Source organism: Scomber scombrus, chromosome 1, assembly GCF_963691925.1.
Source record: "Scomber scombrus chromosome 1, fScoSco1.1, whole genome shotgun sequence".
Taxonomy (NCBI): domain Eukaryota; kingdom Metazoa; phylum Chordata; class Actinopteri; order Scombriformes; family Scombridae; genus Scomber; species Scomber scombrus.
The window spans coordinates 35,429,764-35,447,417 of NC_084970.1; the positions used below are offsets into that span (position 1 = coordinate 35,429,764).

At 40.0% G+C, this 17,654-nt stretch overlaps 1 protein-coding gene across 1 annotated transcript in view; it reads right to left on the reverse strand.

Annotated features, from left to right (window-relative positions):
- herc1 (HECT and RLD domain containing E3 ubiquitin protein ligase family member 1) overlaps positions 1-17,654 on the reverse strand; it is a gene marked incomplete at its 5' end in the record, with an annotated part of 105,049 nt that overhangs the window by 26,706 nt on the left and 60,689 nt on the right. The window contains 13 exon segments of the mRNA XM_062436399.1: positions 188-357; positions 1,547-1,716; positions 3,943-4,081; positions 6,882-7,051; positions 7,742-7,844; positions 7,949-8,071; positions 8,704-8,859; positions 9,622-9,803; positions 12,083-12,221; positions 14,088-14,213; positions 14,510-14,516; positions 15,422-15,486; positions 15,586-15,876. Coding sequence (XP_062292383.1) covers positions 188-357; positions 1,547-1,716; positions 3,943-4,081; positions 6,882-7,051; positions 7,742-7,844; positions 7,949-8,071; positions 8,704-8,859; positions 9,622-9,803; positions 12,083-12,221; positions 14,088-14,213; positions 14,510-14,516; positions 15,422-15,486; positions 15,586-15,876 — 1,841 coding nt within the window.

The window sequence follows — 17,654 nt, forward strand, 5'->3', positions numbered from 1 at the left end:
CTTTTGGTATCCGTTCGAACTTGATTTTTGACAAAAGCGACAGCCCTACTGCGTACTATAATCTCCTCTACTGTACAAACCTGACTGATGCTTTTTATTTTCACATGAACTTGTTTTAACACATTTCAACATATTTACTGGTGTTTTTTTGGGAAAAGGTCAAATGTTACAGAAGTGGAGTTCTGACCGTGTGGAGATCCGTTTGACGGTGATTTGGGGCCCGTAGTTCTTCCCCTGCACCATGGTCTTTCCAATGGAGCGCACCATTGGTAAAGTATAGACCCTGGGAGCCAACAGAGGCCTCAGCTGACCCTGGACGATCCCCCAGGTACCGGCGTTATAGTGAGAGGTGCAGCTCTGCAAAAAATAAGAATTACATCACAGAGTAAAACACAAGATGCCTCAAAATCGTTTTAAATGTGACTCGCTTGTCATCTAAAGTTAGTTTCTCTTGACTTTGTGAGGAAGGCAGTTTGCTCCCTGTGTTTAAAACAGACCATGTCATTTGCAGAAGTTTGTGACTAAGTGATATTTTCCTTAAATCCTAATGTGTAGTCTGGACAAAGATTTAAGAGGCAAACCCCCTGATTAAAGTTGGAAAATAGGTATTAAGGGGCCGTCCACACTGAGAACGATAACAATAACAATAATTATAAAGATAATGATGTGAGAGTCCGCACTTATGAACTATAACATCCTGTAAACAGCTGCTGGTTCCAGCTGAGTCAGCAGCTAATGAAACTACTGATGAGCTGTTACTGCTGCATGTTGGACAGAGAAATAAAATAAAACTAGAAGAGTTCACAGGCTCCAATTTACAGCGGATCAGTGTGTGCTGAGAGAGGAGCAAAGCTGCATTAAAATAAATAAAGTCATCAGTCAGTTTCTATAATTAAGAGTTTGATATTTGCAGGTTTTGAAGTTTTGCTGTAAATTTCAGGCTGGATGCAGATTTTGTAGGAAGGATTCTGATTGGCTGATAGTTGTGGTATCGACTCCTAAATCCACTGGAGTTATAACAGGTTTTAAAACTATATATTTATATTTATAGTTATAGTTCTTGGTGTGGACGGGTCTTTAAACTTTAGTATTATAAAGATAAGATCGTTCTTTATTAGTCCCACGATGGGGAAATTTACAGCGTTACTGCAGCAAAGTGGAGAGCAAAAATAGAAATAGCATCATAAAGAACAATAAATAATAAGTAAACAACATGAACTATAGGAAATGAAAATAATAACAGTATGTTGAGAGAACCTGAAGGTGATTTTCATATTGCACAGCTGAACTGAAATAAATATTACACTTGAATTACTGATATTGAAGTGTACATTAAAAAGTGCATTTTTTTTAATAGTCCAGGTCAGTGTGTGTGTGTGAGGTTTGCTGGTAGCTGTAAAACACAGTGTGTGCTGTTTGCTATGGCATCAAAATTATTAAAATTTACATTCAGAATTTAAGCTTTACAACAACCCTTTATCTAAATCTCTGTCATTTTTCTTTGAAGTCTCTTGTGTGTGTGAGTGTTTCGTGGCTCTTTGCGTACCTGGTTATTGGGGCTGAGGTTGAGCAGCCTCCACGAGGAGTACATGAGGTCAGAGAAGTGGTAGAGGAGGCGCAGGCGAGCCCTCACCGCCTCGATGCTCACCTCCTTCAGCCCGCTGTACTGAGGCGGCACCGCCACCGGCAGACCGAGCTGCAGGGGAACCGACGAGCCTGCGGAGGAAGACGAGACGGAGCACAGAGACAGAGGAGAAGAAATTAACTTAACGTTTAAATCATATTAAACATAGAATTCTTAATGTAGTCTGTAAAATCTAATTTATTACCTACATTAGAAACATTTAAGGAAACTTATTGTTGTAGGTGTACATAATCATAGCAGTATATTTAGTTGGAAAACTCCGGAAATTTTCAAAGTTGGAAACTTTCCATGGTAATTAACTAGAAATGTACAAAATTGGGAACTTAAATGTAGCACAAATCTTGGTTAAAACAGGCAGATTTAATACAAATACAGTTGAATGTCTCCCTTATTCCTCAATCACATGCACATAGCACATTACTGACTGCAGGGCCACAACTCCTACACGCACACATGATTTCTAGAAGGAAAAATGTTTATTTTATTCAACATTCATGTTTTTATTGTTCAGTGAAAGAACGGATTAAAGTTCTAATCACAAATAAATCAGTCAAGATGTCGTTTTTTTTCTTCTTTAAACAATAAATTGTATTAGTTTGCATGTCTGCTTGTGTTTATATTGATACAGTTTGTATAAATAACCCTAAATTTCCAGTTAATTCCCATTTATTACCATAATTCCCATGGAAAGTTTACGGAAATTTACTGGAAATGTATCGGAAAATTTCCGCCCCCTTGCATTCATAGTAGTTTATTAAAAAAAGGTTTAAACAAAGCATGAAAAATGTGTATAAAATATAATAATTTGATCAGTGATGCAGTTTTCTGTTTGAACTCATTATAATATGATAAAAAACGATGAATCAGATTCAGAAATATCATCTTCTTCCTTCGCCTACATTACCCACAATGCAACTCAGCTGCTGGAAGGCTAGCCTGGAGCTGTTAGCCTCCAGCAGAGACGAGGAGCCGCAGACGTGTTTCTAACTCCACACCTCCATATTATCATTTTTAACTTGTAGATTTCAGCTCTGGTCTACACCTTCGGGACTTTGACCGTCTCACCTCTAAACGTTGTGAAACTTTCTCCTGCTGGGCCAGAGGCGGCGGTCCAGACCAAAAACCAAAAACCCACAAGAACAGTTTATTCCTGACTGCAGCTGCCCTCATCAACAAGGCCTGTTTTACATGAATGTTAAATCTTATTATTGACACATCGCGACTCATTAATGCAAATTTTGTTGTATTATTATCCCTCCTGTTGTCCTCGAGTCAAGGAAGGAAGGGAGGAAGAAGGAAGGAAAGGAGGAAGGAATGGAGGAAGAAGGAAGGAAAGGAGGAAGGAAGGGAGGAAGAAGGAAGGAAAGGAGGAAGGAAAGGAGGAAGAAGGAAGGAAAGGAGGAAGAAGGAAGGAAAGGAGGAAGGAAGGGAGGAAGAAGGAAGGAAAGGAGGAAGGAAGGGAGGAATAAGGAAGGAAAGGAGGAAGAAGGAAGGAAAGGAGGAAGGAAGGGAGGAATAAGGAGGGAAAGGAGGAAGGAAGGGAGGAAGAAGGAAGGAAAGGAGGGAGGGAGGGAGGGAGGAAGGAAGGAAAGGAGGGAGGAAGGAAGGAAGGAGGGAAGGAAAGGAATGACGGGGGAAAGAAGGAAGGAAGGAAGGAAGGTAGGAGGGATGGAGGAAAGAAGGAAGGAGGGAGGGAGGGAGAAAGGAAAAGAGGAAGGAAGGAAAGGAGGGAGGAAGGAAAGAAGGACAGAGGAAAGACGGAAGGGAGGAAGGAAAGAAAGAGACAAGGAGGGAGGGAGGGAGGACAGATGGAAGGAAGTAAGGGAGGAAAGAAGGAACAGTCAAATCAGTACAGTTCCACTTTAACTCCTTTTTTTGTTTTTTTGTGGCAGCTATTCAGAGCTCCGTCTTTGTTTGAGGTTTATTTTATGAGGCATTCACATATTTTCAGTTTTACAACTACATTACATTTTTTTGTCCGTACCTAACCCTCAACATCCTGGAATGAGGCAGCTTTGTATTAAATTCCTAAACGTTTATTCACCGAACGACGGCGCGCTGCCTCATCTGACAACAATGTGCTGTTCCTTGCTTTGTGTTCACTTCATGTCCCAGCAGCACCGCAGGAAATCTGAGCTCTGGGATAAAGTGTCTGCCTATTAAGACATCAGTGGCTTGGCAGGGGGGAGGGGGGTGTTATGTTGCACTGAGTGAGTTTTAGTGTGTGTGTGTGTGTGTGTGTGTGTGTGTGTGTGTGTGTGTGTGTGTGTGTGTGTGTGTGTGTGTGTGTGTCTAACCTGGCGCTCGAGGCGGCACAGACGGAGCCGTCCACGCAGCGCTGTGGCAGCGTCCGGCAGAGATCTGGTGGATGTTCTTGCCCTGCAGCGCCGTCGCCAGCGTCGGTTCTCTGACGTGGTTGGTGTGTCCGAGACCGAGCTGCACGGGAAAGTCACAGTTCAGATCAAAGATGTTAATTAATTCATTTTATAATCACGACATTTACACAGTGTTTTCACATCCTGACGTAATTTTTACACCAAGAACTATGACTTTAACGATAACTTTAAATATATATAATTGTAAAAACCATTGGAGGAGTCCACACCACAACTATAACGACATCGATAGTGGTGAAAGATATCGTTGGATCACTTTCAGAGCGATTTGATGAACGACAGAAACACTGACAGCCAATTAAAATCCTTCCTATAAAACATACAGCACGACAAAATCTGCATCCAGCCTGAAATTTACAGCAAAACTTCAAAACCTGCAAATATCAAACTCTTAATTATAGAAACTGACTGATGACTTTATTTATTTTAATGCAGCTTTGCTCCTCTCTCAGCACAGACTGATCCGCTGTAAATTGGAGCCAGTGAATTCTTCTAGTTTTATTTTATTTCTCTGTCCAACATGCAGCAGTAACAGCTCATCAGTAGTTTCATTAGCTGCTGACTCAGCTGGAACCAGCAGCTGTTTACAGGATGTTATAGTTCATAAGTGCGGACTCTCACATCATTATCTTTATAATTATTGTTATTGTTATCGTTCTTAGTGTGGACGGCCCCTTAATACCTATTTTCCAACTTTAATCAGGGGGTTTGCCTCTTAAATCTTTGTCCAGACTACACATTAGGATTTAAGGAAAATATCACTTAGTCACAAAAATATCTGCATCCAGCCTGAAATTTACAGTAAAACGTTAAAACCTGCAAATATCAAACTCTTAATTATAGAAACTGACTGATGACTTCATTTATTTATAGCTATTTATTTATTTATTGTAATGCAGCTTTGCTCCTCTCTCAGCACAGACTGGAGCAGGATGACACCCTGAGGTGATTTCTTTAGAGAGGTTTGTCTCTCTTTATTATACAAAGATGCTGGAGCTTTGTTTTTTATTTTTTATTATTATGTGAAAAAATAAACAAAGTTGGTGAATCTTTAAGACTTTAGATCTGTGCTCATATCATGAGGTCATCTGTGCACTTTTGCACACCGCCCTTCAACATCTGCTGCTGTTATATAAAGTTATTGTTATAGTTTTAGTTAACTTTTATTGTTATAGTTATCGTTGATAGTTATCGCTATAGTTACCATTATAGCTATCGTTATAGTCTTTGTTAACTTTATTGTTATAGTTATCGTTATAGTTGTTATCATTATAGTTATCGCTTTAGTTATCGTTATTGTTATTGTTACAGTTACTATTATCGTAATAGTTATCGTAATAGTTACCATTATAGTTATAGTTATCGTTACAGTTATCTTTAGTTATCGTTATAGTTATCGTAACAGTTACCATTATAGTTATAATTATCGTTATAGTTATCGTAATAGTTACCATTATAGTTATAGTTATCGTTATCGTAATATTTACCATTATAGTTATAATTATCGTTATAGTTATCGTAATAGTTACCATTATAGTTATAGTTATCGTAATATTTATCGTTATAGTTATCGTTACAGTTATCGTTAGTTATCGTTACAGTTATCGTTAGTTATCGTAACAGTTACCATTATAGTTATAGTTATCGTAATATTTATCGTTATAGTTATCGTTACAGTTATCGTTATAGTAATAGTTACCATTATAGTTATAATTATAGTTATAGTTATCGTTATAGTTATCGCAATAGTTACCATTATAGTTATAGTTATAATTATAGTTACCATAATATTTTGTCGTTATAGTAATAGTTACCATTATAGTTATAATTATCGTTATAGTTATCGTTACAGTTATCGTTATAGTTATCTTAATAGTTACCATTATAGTTATAATTATAGTTATAGTTATCGTTATAGTTATCGTAATAGTTACCATTATAGTTATAGTTAAAATTATCGTTACCATAATATTTTGTCGTTATAGTAATAGTTACCATTATAGTTATAATTATCGTTATAGTTATCGTAATAGTTATCGTTACAGTTATCGTTATAGTTATCTTAATAGTTACCATTATAGTTATAATTATCGTTATAGTTATCGTTACAGTTATCTTAATAGTTACCATAATAGTTATAATTATAGTTACCATAATATTTATCGTAATAGTTATCGTAATAGTTATCGTAATAGTTATCGTAATAGTTACCATAATATTTATCGGAATAGTTATCGGAATAGTTTTCAGTATCGTAATAGTTATAGTTATCGTAATAGTTACCATAATATTTATCGTAATAGTTATCGTAATAGTTTTCAGTATCGTTATAGTTATAGTTATCGTAATAGTTTTCAGTATCGTTATAGTTATCGTAATAGTTACTATTATAGTTATAATTATAGTTACCATAATATTTATCGTTATAGTTATCGTTATAGTTATCGTAATAGTTTTCAGTATCGTAATAGTTATAGTTATCGTAATAGTTACCATAATATTTATCGTAATAGTTTTCAGTATCGTTATAGTTATAGTTATCGTAATAGTTACTATTATAGTTATAATTATAGTTACCATAATATTTATAGTTATAGTTATCGTAATAGTTACTATTATAGTTATCGTTATAGTTATCGTAATAGTTATCGTAATAGCTTTCAGTATCGTAATAGTTATAGTTATCGTAATAGTTATAGTTATCGTAATAGTTATCGTTCTTGGTGCTGCGGCCCTTTACTAACACTCTGCTGCCCTCTGTCCATTAACAGTAGCACCAGCAGTGAGTGACAGTATTTCGGGGTTCGGGGTTCGGGGGTTCGGGGGGGTCAGCATGTTACCTGTCCCTCAGAGTTGCTTCCCCAGGTGTAAACGTCTCCGGTGGATGAAAGCACCAGCGTGTGTTCGGCTCCCACGGCGACGTCCTGGATGTGAGTCCCTGACAGCGCCGGCACCTGCTGCGGTCGGTTGTGGTTCCTGGCTCGGCCTTCTGGCAGGCCGATCAGCCGGTCTGCCACAGGGGGGGGGGGAAAAAATGTGAATTATGTATAAAATAACAAAAACAAACAATAATAACTTCTATTGTGAGGATACTGCATGAATTTGGGGAATGATGGTGAGGCTGGTTTCTGGTTTTCTGACCCTGAACTAAAATAAAACATGGTCAGAATTCAGTCAGATATGAAATGATAAAGTCTGTTATCAAGAGCTCACAATCTTATGAACATATTTTATAATCTTCATAATTGTTTCATGATCCGATCATCTGATTGGTCTTCTTGTTTGTGTGTTTTTTCTTAAGTATATCGTATTTTTGATCTCTCAAGTGACATTTTATTTCTGTTAGCTGGATTTTATGCAGCTCTACATGTGTGCTAATATGAATAAGTAAATAAATAAATAGACTCTGGATCTTGGTCCAGCAGACTACAAATACGTTTAAAACCAATCTTTCTAATCTGGCTCTGAATGTTTTTTTTTCCTGTTGGTGTAATTGGTATTACTTGTAATGTTTTTGTATTATTGTTATTATTGTTTATTTTCATTGTTTGTTTTGGACATATCAATCATGGTTTGCGAATCTTTGCATGAAAGTAACAACATTAAATAAAGTTTAAAGAAGCTAAACAATAGAAACCATGTCTACAGATAACATCATTACCACTTAAAATAATAATAAATAAATAAATATATTGATTACCTTGGCCGAACGTAAACACTTTGCCATCTTTGGTTAAAGCCACAGAGAACTGCGTCCCACACGCCACTTTTTTGATGTTGATTCCACACAACACGTCAACTTTCTAGGGATTAAAAAAAACAAAAACATTACATTCATTTAAAAAAAGAACAACAGATATATCTTATAAAACTACAGTAATATAACAGGTTAGCATCACGTTTCTACCTGAGGAGACGACTTGGCTGTTGAGTTACCAAGTCCCAGTTTTCCATAATCTCCGTCACCAAAAGCCCAAACCATCATCCCATCGGCAGAGACGACCAGAGTGTGATTCAGACCACAAGCCACCTGAGAGAGAGAGAGAGAGCAGACGTCAGAAATATATAATCTATTACTGTCTTCAATCAGCTGTCAATCAAACATGATCGTCTCTTTTTGGAGAAGCATCAGAAAAAAAGATTAAATCTAGTTTGTAAGCAGCAAATAATGATAGTTTACATCAATATTTAACCTTTGTTTGGTCCTCCCGGGTCAAATTGACCCCGTCTGTTTTGACTGTGTTTCCCTCCTTCCTTTCTTCCTTCCTCCCTCCCTTCTTTCCTCTGTCCTTCTTTCCTTCCTTCCTCCCTACCTCTTTTCATTTCTCCCTCCCTCCCTCCTTCCTCCTTTTCTTCCTTCCTTCCTTCTTTCCTTCCCTCCTTTTCTTCTTTCCCTCTTTTCCTTCCTTCCTTCCTCCCTCCCTCCTTTCCTTCCTTATTTCCTCCCTCCTTTCCTTCCTTCTTTCTTCCTTCCTCCTTTCTTTCCTTCCTTCCTCCCTCCCTCCCTTCTTCCTCCCTCCTTTCCTTCCTTCTTCCTCCCTTCCTTCCTTCCTCCCTCCTTTCCTTCCTTCTTCCTCCCTTCCTTCCTTGACTCGAGGACAACAACGTATTAATAGATAAATGTCCTCAGAGATGCTTTTTGTTGTTGTTGTTTTGACCCACCTGTCCGACTTGGTAGCCTTCGAGCGCCGTGACTTTCTCCGGTAGCTTCTTGTTCGACGTGTTTCCCAAACCCAGTCGTCCATAATCACCGTTACCGAATGTGAAAAGCTTCCCGTCGGCTGTTACCACCGCCGAATGTTTGAACCCGCAGGACATCTGGAGATAAAAACACACATACAGAGAAATGTTCTGGTAAATGGTCTACTATGACCTGTAGAGTGAGGTTATCGCATTTACCGTAATATGTGAAATATGGCCGAGCTGACTGTCTGTGTTTTTTTGTTTGTTTTATGTTGCAGGTTGCTGTTTTTCTTTTCTCTCTTTTGAAAAAAAATAAAACAGGCGGGGGGTTCCGGTCCTCTGAAATGAGGCCAACGCGGAAGTAACTTGAAACTGCATTCTATCAAAAGGCCACCAGGGGGCGACCGTTTTGGTGTCAAAAGGACTTCCGTCTCCATACAAGTCAATGGAGAATTCACCAACTTCTCACTTGATTTCTAACCTCAGTAAACGTTTTCAAAATGTGTTTATGGTCTCAATCGCTAGTTTAAAGCCTTCTTCAATGCAGTATGATGTTCATTTGGGACATTTTGGCCTCCCTGATTTTATATGTGACGATAAAGCAGGGTATGCATTAGGGCGTGGCTACGTCATGATTGACAGGTTGATTGGTTCACAGGTTCAGGAGGGCGCCTCATGCTCCTCCTGATGCCCATATAAGTAGAATCCGTGTTTTTATTTTTCCCAGCATGCACCTGAAATTTTCAAGATGGCGCTACCCAGATCCGAAACTATTGGCTTCCAAGCAGCAGTCCACAAACCAATGGGTGACGTCACAGATGTTACGTCCATTTCTTATATACAGTCTATGGTTAAAAATCAATAAACAAAGTTCATAAAAAAAAAGAAGACTCCCACCTGTACGACTTCCTCTCCTTGCAGGGCTTCGATCTGTCGGGGTCGGCGTTGGCGGTCGCTGTTCCCGTGTCCCAGCTTGCCGTAGTCTCCGTCTCCCCAGCTGAACACCTCGCCGCTCTCCGTCAGAGCCATGGAGTGGCCGTCGCTGCCGCACGACGTCACCAGCTGAGTCACGACAAAACCTGGACAGAAAGTCAGCGTGACTACAACTTAAATCACATCGCAGGAGATAAAATGTGAAGCTTTTATAAAAATACATGAGGACATTTATCTTTAATTTATCTCTTTGTTATTTGTTCTTTGTTTTTATTCCTTTTCTTTATATACAGGACGCCCTCGTTACACTTATAACACCTTAATGTTTTTATGTTTTTGTTTAGCAATTGTATTTATTTGTCTGTCTTAAGTTTCTATGTTGTATTTCTTTATAGGTTTCATTGGCTCCTTTTGTTAGTTATTGTTCCCCCTTTCCTAATCTCAAATATTCTGCATGTATTAACCCTCCTGTTGTCCTCGAGTCAAGGAAGGAAGGGAGGAAGAAGGAAGGATGGAAGGGAAGGATGGAAGGGAGGAAGAAGGAAGGAAGGGAGAGAGGGAGGGAGGAAAGGAGGAAGGAAGGAAGGAAGGAGGGAAGGGAGGAAGAAGGAAGGAAAGGAAAAAGGAAGGGAGGAAGGACGGAAAGGAGGGAGGAAAGAAGGAGGGAGGAAGGAAATGAGGGAGGGAGGAAATGAAAGAAAGAAGGGAGGAAGGAAAGGAAGGAAGGAAATAAGGGGGATGGAGGGAGGAAAAAAGGGAGGGAGAAAAGAAGGAAGGAGGGAGAAAGGAAAAGAGTAAGGAAGGAAGGAGGGAGGGAAGGAAAGAAGGAGGGAGGGAGGAAGGAAGGACAGAAGGAAGGAAGAAAGGGGGATGGAGTTTGTATTTATTTTTTATTATTTTACTTTAATTTTTAACATTGTTATCATTCTTATTTCCTCTCATGTGCATTGCTCTCAATTCTTCCTTTTTTTCTTTGTACTGTTTTTATTCCTTTTCTTTATGTTCTTCTCGTTCGGTCTTATTATCAGCTTGTCAATTAACTGAACTACATTAACCTGAATGAAAGCTGTTATATATAAATAAAATCTGATTGGTTAATTGATATAAAATCCATATATATAAAAGCTTATATCAGCAGTTCTGCATCATCAGGACCTTCAGTATTCTGATTTAGCTGCTTGTGAAAAAACATTAAATGTAAAATTCATCAGGCTGCAGCTGTTATTTCAATCCCTCAGCTACATATTTAATCCTCATTTCACCTCTTCTGCTGTTCTTCTCATTTCCAGCCTTCACGTATATAAGGGGGAACATTAAAACTGTATTACTTCTGGCTTCACAACCTTCGAGTTTCAGTCATTTATAATTTTATATTCAATAAGGTCAAATTGACCCCGTCTGTTTTGACTGTTCCTTCCTTCCTTCCTTCCCTCCTTCCCTCCCTCCTTCCTTCCTAACTCCCTTCCTTCTTCCCTCCTTTTCTTCTTTCCTTCCTTTCCTCCCTCCTTTCCTTCTTCCTTCCATCCTTCCTCCCTTCTTTCTTTCCTTTCCTCCATTCCTTCCTCCCTCCCTCCTTTCCTTCCTTCTTCCTTCCATCTTTCCTTCCTTCCTTCCTCCTTTCTTTCTTTCCTCCCTTCCTTCCTCCCTCCCTCCTTTTCTTCCTTCTTCCTCCTTTCCTTCCTTCCTTCCTTCCTTCCTTCCATCTTTCCTTCCTTCCTTCCATCCTTCCTCCCTTCTTTCTTTCCTTTCCTCCCTTCCTTCCCCCCTCCCTCGTTTTCTTCCTTCTTCCTCCCTTCCTTCCTTCCCTCCCTCCCTCCTTCCTTCCATCTTTCCCTCCTTCCATCTTTCCTTCCTTCCTTCCATCTTTCCTTCCATCTTTCCTCCCTTCTTTCTTTCCATTCCTCCCTTCCTTCCTCCCTCCTTTTCTTCCTTCTTCCTCCCACCCTTCCTTCCTTCCCTTCCCTCCCTCCCTCCCTCCTTCCTTCCATATCTCCTCCCTTCCTTCTTTCCTTTCTTCCCTCCCATCCTTCCTTCCTTCCTTCCCTCTTCCTTCCATCCTTCCATCTTCCCTTCCTTCCTTCCTTCCATCCATCCATCCATCCATCCATCCTTCCTTCCTTCTTTCGTTCCTCCCTCCCTCCTTTTCTTCCTTCTTTCTTTCCTTTCCTCCCTTCCTTCCCCCCTCCCTCCTTTTCTTCCTTCTTCCTCCCTTCCTTCCTTCCCTCCCTCCCTCCATCCTTCCATCCTTCCATCTTCCCTCCCTCCCTCCTTCCTTCCTTCCTTCCTTCTTCCATCTTTCCTTCTTCCTTGACTCGAGGACACCAGGAGGGTTAATAAAGGACTCATTGTGCCATTTCACACGTCTAAACAGTGTATTATCTAACAGGTGTGTGCAGCAGGAAACAACAGATGATTAAATGCAAACCTTGCAGAGCTGAGATGACGGTGAGGACGTGCAGGTCATCAGAGTTGCCTTGTCCCAGCCGGCCGTAGCTTCCCTCTCCGCAGGCCAACACCGTCCCGTTAGGCTGGATCACGAAGGTGCAGTTCTGACCACAAACCACCTGCAGCAGCGGAGACGACGACGATGACAGGTAAGATGAACGAGGGAATAAAGAGGAAGCACATGGAGGAAAATTAAAGCCAGTCGTGTGGTATATTACGGAGCATAAATCATGAGAGCAGTAATCTTGTTTTTATGAGGCTGGACAGCTACGAGGAACTGTGAGAATCCACATGCAAGTGGAAGCACCTGTAGTTTGGTGATATGTCTTTTTTTATATTATTATAAGAAGTATTTTAACTGCTGCTGTTGTATTTTTTAATGCATGTTCAATTTAAGTCTTATTTAATTTTTGCTGTTTTACATGTTTCTTTTCTTTCTTGCTGCAGAAACTGAATAAAATATGAATACAGAAGAAGAAACACTCAGGGGAGTGTTATTAGTTTAGGTGATATTCTGTTATAAACATAAGAACTGAAGCTGAAACTCTGACATGAAGACGGATCTTGAAAGGCGCCTAAAGGCAAAGCAAGGCAGCTTTAAGAAGTATTAAACAGTAAAAATTGGAAACATTACAAAAATACAATTTTAAACAAGAAAACACAATTATAATAAAAGAAAGAGAGAAAAAAACCCAAAAAACTAGACTTCAAATAGAGCCTAAAATATGAGAGTGCATAGAGTAAAATAATGATTTGCTTTAAAATGATTAAAATAACTTACAGTACAAATGAAAGATTAAAATTTAAAGTGCTTAAAAAAGAGCTGAATCATAATAAGCACATGAAAAGAGGAATGATTTTAACCTGGATTTAAAAGGATGGAAGGAAAGGAGGGAGGGAGGAAGGAACGAAAGGGAGGAAGGAAGGAAAGGAGGGAGGAAGGAAGGGAGGAAAAGAAAGAAGGAAGGACGGAGGAAAAGAAGGAAGGAAAGTAGAAAGGAGGGAGGAAAGAAGGAAGGAGGGAAGGAAAGAAAGAAGGAGGGAAGGACGGAGGAAAGAAGGAAGGAGGGAAAGTAGGAAGGAGGGAGGAAAGAAGGAAGGAGGAAGGAAAGAAGAAGGGAGGGAAGGACGGAGGAAAGAAGGAAGGAAAGTAGAAAGGAGGGGAGGAAAGAAGGAAGGAGGGAAGGAAAGAAGGAAGGAGGGAAGGATGGAGGAAAGAAGGAAGGAGGGAAAGTAGGAAGGAGGGAGGAAAGAAGGAAGGAAAGTAGAAAGGAGGGAGGAAAGAAGGAAGGAGGGAAGGAAAGAAGGAAGGAGGGAAGGATGGAGGAAAGAAGGAAGGAGGGAAAGTAGGAAGGAGGGAGGAAAGAAGGAAGGAGGGAAGGAAAGAAGGAAGGAGGGAGGAAGGAAAGACGGAGGGAAGAAGGAAGGAAGGAAAGTAGGAAGGAGGGAGGAAAGAAGGAAGGAGGGAAGGAAAGAAGGAAGGAGGGAAGGATGGAGGAAAGAAGGAAGGAGGGAAAGTAGGAAGGAGGGATGAAAGAAGGAAGGAGGGAAGGAAAGAAGGAAGGAGGGAGGAAGGAAGGAAAGACGGAGGAAAGAAGGAAGGAAGGAAAGTAGGAAGGAAGGAGGGAAGGAAAGAAGGAAGGAGGGAAGGATGGAGGAAAGAAGGAAGGAGGGAAGGAAAGAAGGAAGGAGGGATGAAGGAAGGAAGACAGAGTACAAATGAAAGATTAACATTTAAAGTGCTTAAAAAAGAGCTCGATAATAATAAGCACATGAAAAGAGGAACGATTTTAACCTGGATTTAAAAGGATGGAAGGAAAGGAGGGAGGGAGGAAGGAAGGAAGGGAGGAAGGAAGGAAAGGAGGGAGGAAGGAAGGGAGGACAGAGGAAAGAAGGAAGGAAGGAAAGTAGGAAGGAGGGAATGAAAGAAAAAAGGGGGGAAGGACGGAGGTTCATCTTTAACTGTCATGTGACGGTCTGTGTACCTGTTGTGCCTGAGAGAAGGACGGGGCGGTTGTCGGCACCAGGATGTTTCTACCGGCCTCGGCCAGCTGTCCGTGTCGTCCGGCACCCCAAAGAAACACGTCACACTTCCCTCCGAGGTGCCAGTCCTGGAAGAAAAACAACAACATGACAACGAATGAGTGAAAAACAGATTGAAGAAGAGGGTTAAAACAGCAGCTATCACCTCTAGGGTCAGAGGCCAAAATCACTCATTCACTTAATATAATAAACACTTAATAATTTACTCAACAGTGAGCAGCAGATTTCAGGACACTATCTAATCGTCATAATTGTGTGTCACCATCAGCTGTAGAGACGTGTGATGGTAGTTTTCACACATGGATGTATTATAATATATATTGCAGCTAAAAAGCATTTCCTCCCATATACCATCATTGTAAACGAGACATCTGTAAAATTGTTAACAGGACAATTTGAAACTGCAGATAAGCTCAATTCTGAGTCTTTATGTTATGAATTTTTGATCTATGGAGGTTTTTATATATGTAAAACTTTCCCTGAGCCGAGAAAAGCAATTAAAAAAATCTGTGACATCATCACAATGTAAAGTCTGTGGGCCGAGTGGGAGAAACACTACTGAGCATGTGCAGTGCTAGAAACTTTTTTTGCTGTATGCACCAGCTGAGCTTTTCTTATAGGATTGCATGGGCGCCATTTTTGGTCCGGTATCAGCCTCTTATTATCATACATCCATGTTTTCACATCTTTAAATTGTGATGCATTGCAGGACTGTTGGTATTAAGTAGCGCACATGCCATGGACACTACTTTTTCTGTTCCCATTGTGGAAGATTTGAGGGTAAAATATAGCTGCGATATTTACACACTCATTCAGACGCTAAACAGCGGCGGGTAAATGTAGAGCATTGTATAGTAAACAAAGTGATTTCAGACACAGTCCATCTGTCTCCATGGCAACAGTCAATAAAATAAATAAATAAAATCACTTACACCTGCTCCAGAGAGAGAGAGAGAGGTGAAAATTATACATTTTAAACCTAATGTTACATCTGGTGGAAAATCTTCCCTCAGATTTGGTTTTGTGATGTTTAACAATCACATGTTCAGTTTAGAGCCGATTTCATCAATTTACATCAACTACTCGCCATCTATTTCAATAATCGATTCATCATTTGGAATCAATTACTTCCTTTTTTTTTTTGCTATATTGTGTAATATTTGAGGCTCTACTGTATATAGTGGAGATATTTACACTTGAATAAGATGATGGAGGGTAAATAAGGTGCACTATATAGTAAATAAAGATTTCAGACAGTCAGAGTCTCCTTTATTACCTCTGTCTGGACGTGGCCCAGGACATGATCTGTTCATCCATACCAGACGCCCATTTACTGTTGTCCTGCAATAACAGAGTGCAAAAAAAAACATGTTATTAAAAATGCCACACAGGTGTTACATTAGCTCATAATCCCAGTTTAACCAGCGCAGCCTCCCTCACCATGAGCAGAGCCATCTCATCTTTAGGCACGGGCTCCAGGTCTGGAACGGAGAACGCCTCGGGGAAGGTGGCGCCTCGAGCGAGCGCCTCGGCCGCTTTCACCGTGGTGGAGAAGCAGTCCAACCAGGCCCACTCGCTGGCGCTCCAGACGGCGGTGCCGGACTCTAGAGGCAGTGACGGAGGAGAGGAGGGACGGGGGGGCCGACACAGGAGCTGGTCCAGGTGGAGACCGACAGCCAGGGAGGCGAGGCACTGCATGTAAGGGCTGTGGACGAGCTGCTCGCCACAGACCACGTGGGGCTGGAAGAAGAAGAAGAGGAGGAGAAAAGATTAATGTTACTATTATGTGGTTTAGTTAAATTTAAAGGGGTTAAAATGTGAAAATAGGAAGGAAGGAAGGGAGGAAAGAGGGAAGGAAGAAAGGAAAAGGAGGGAGGAAAGGAAAGAAGGAAGGTAGGAAGGAAAGGAAGGGAGGAAAGATGGAGGAAAGAAGGAATGGAGGAAGGTAGGAGGGAGGGAGGAAAGAAGGAAGGAGGCAGGGAGGGAGAAAGGAAAAGAGGAAGGGAGGAAGGAAGGAAAAAAGGACAGAGGAAAGAAGGAAGGGAGGAAGGAAGGAAAAAAGGACAGAGGAAAGAAGGAAGGGAGGAAGGTAGGGGGGAAGAAAGAAAGAGAGAAGAGGGGAAGGAGGGAGGAAAGGAAGGAAGGAAGGACAGTAGGAAGGAAGAAAGGGGGATAGAGGAAGGAAAGAAGGAAAGGAGGAAAGGAGAGAGAGGAAGGAAAGAAAGAGAGAAGGAGGGAGGACAGACCGAAGGAAAGAAGGAAAGGAGGAAAGAGAAAGGAAGGAAAGAAAGAAAGAGAAGGGGGGAGGACAGACAGAAGGAAAGAAGGAACAGTCAAAACAGATGGGGTCAATTTGACCCGGGAGGACGACACAAAGGTTAATCCATTTTGAGAGAATATATTAGAGGATTATGGCAAAAATGTCTAAGTGGTGTAACCATAAAAACTTTGTACCAAATAATTCAACTTGCTTAAAAACAGTAAATTGTCAATAAAACACCATATCAACTAGTTTGGCATGATCTTACATTATAACTTTATATTAAATAAAGGTAATGGAATACAATTGTTCTAAATATTACATTCCATCTGGTAACCATGGAGATCAGGAAACATCTGAAGTCATTATTAGTATAAATCCACTTAAATACACTGTAGGTGATAAAATATGTAATATGTATCATTCTTTTGGGGTTACACCTTTCTTTCTTTCTTTCTTTCTTGTTTCTTTCTTTTTTCTTACCTCCCACTTCTTTCTTTCTTTCTTTCTTTCTTTCTTTCTTTCTTTCTTTCTTTCTTTCTTTCTTTCTTTCTTTCTGTCTTTCCTTCTTTCCTCCTACTTCTTGGTCTTTCTTTCTAGGTGGATAAAATATGTAATATTTATTCTTTTGTGGTTACACCATTCTTTCTTTCTCTTTTTTCTTGCTTTCTTTCTTTCTTTTTTCTTGCTCTCTTGCTTTCTAACTTTCTTTCTAGGTGTATAAAATATGTAATAGTTATCATTCTTTTGTGGTTACACCATTTGACATTTTCAGGAGCATTCAGTCTTACTTTTGGTAAAACAAATGTTGTATATGTCAAAATATGTATTAAACAGCATTTATAGCGTATTAAGGGATACAAATCTTTATAGTCAGGGTTCTTTTTAAAGCAAACTTAAGACTTGCCTTTTTAATATGACTTTATATTTAACTTTATTTGTCTTTTGCTGATTTGTTTTAGCCTGTTTCGCTACCAGCTCTATCCTTTTTATTCTAATTTAATTTCTTGATTGTTTTAGTCATCCCAACCTCCTGGATCTAAGATCTAAAGATAAGCTAACCCTTTAATGTCCTGAGTGGGAAATATGTCTCGTGCAAAAGTGCTGCACAGACAGAAAATCAATAGCGGAGGTGAAACTAATGCAAAATAATGCTGCACACAGCTGCAAACACACAATATATTACATCATGTATTAATGCAGGAAGGAAGTCTGCACTCTGTAGCTCCAATGCAGGTATAGTTTTAAT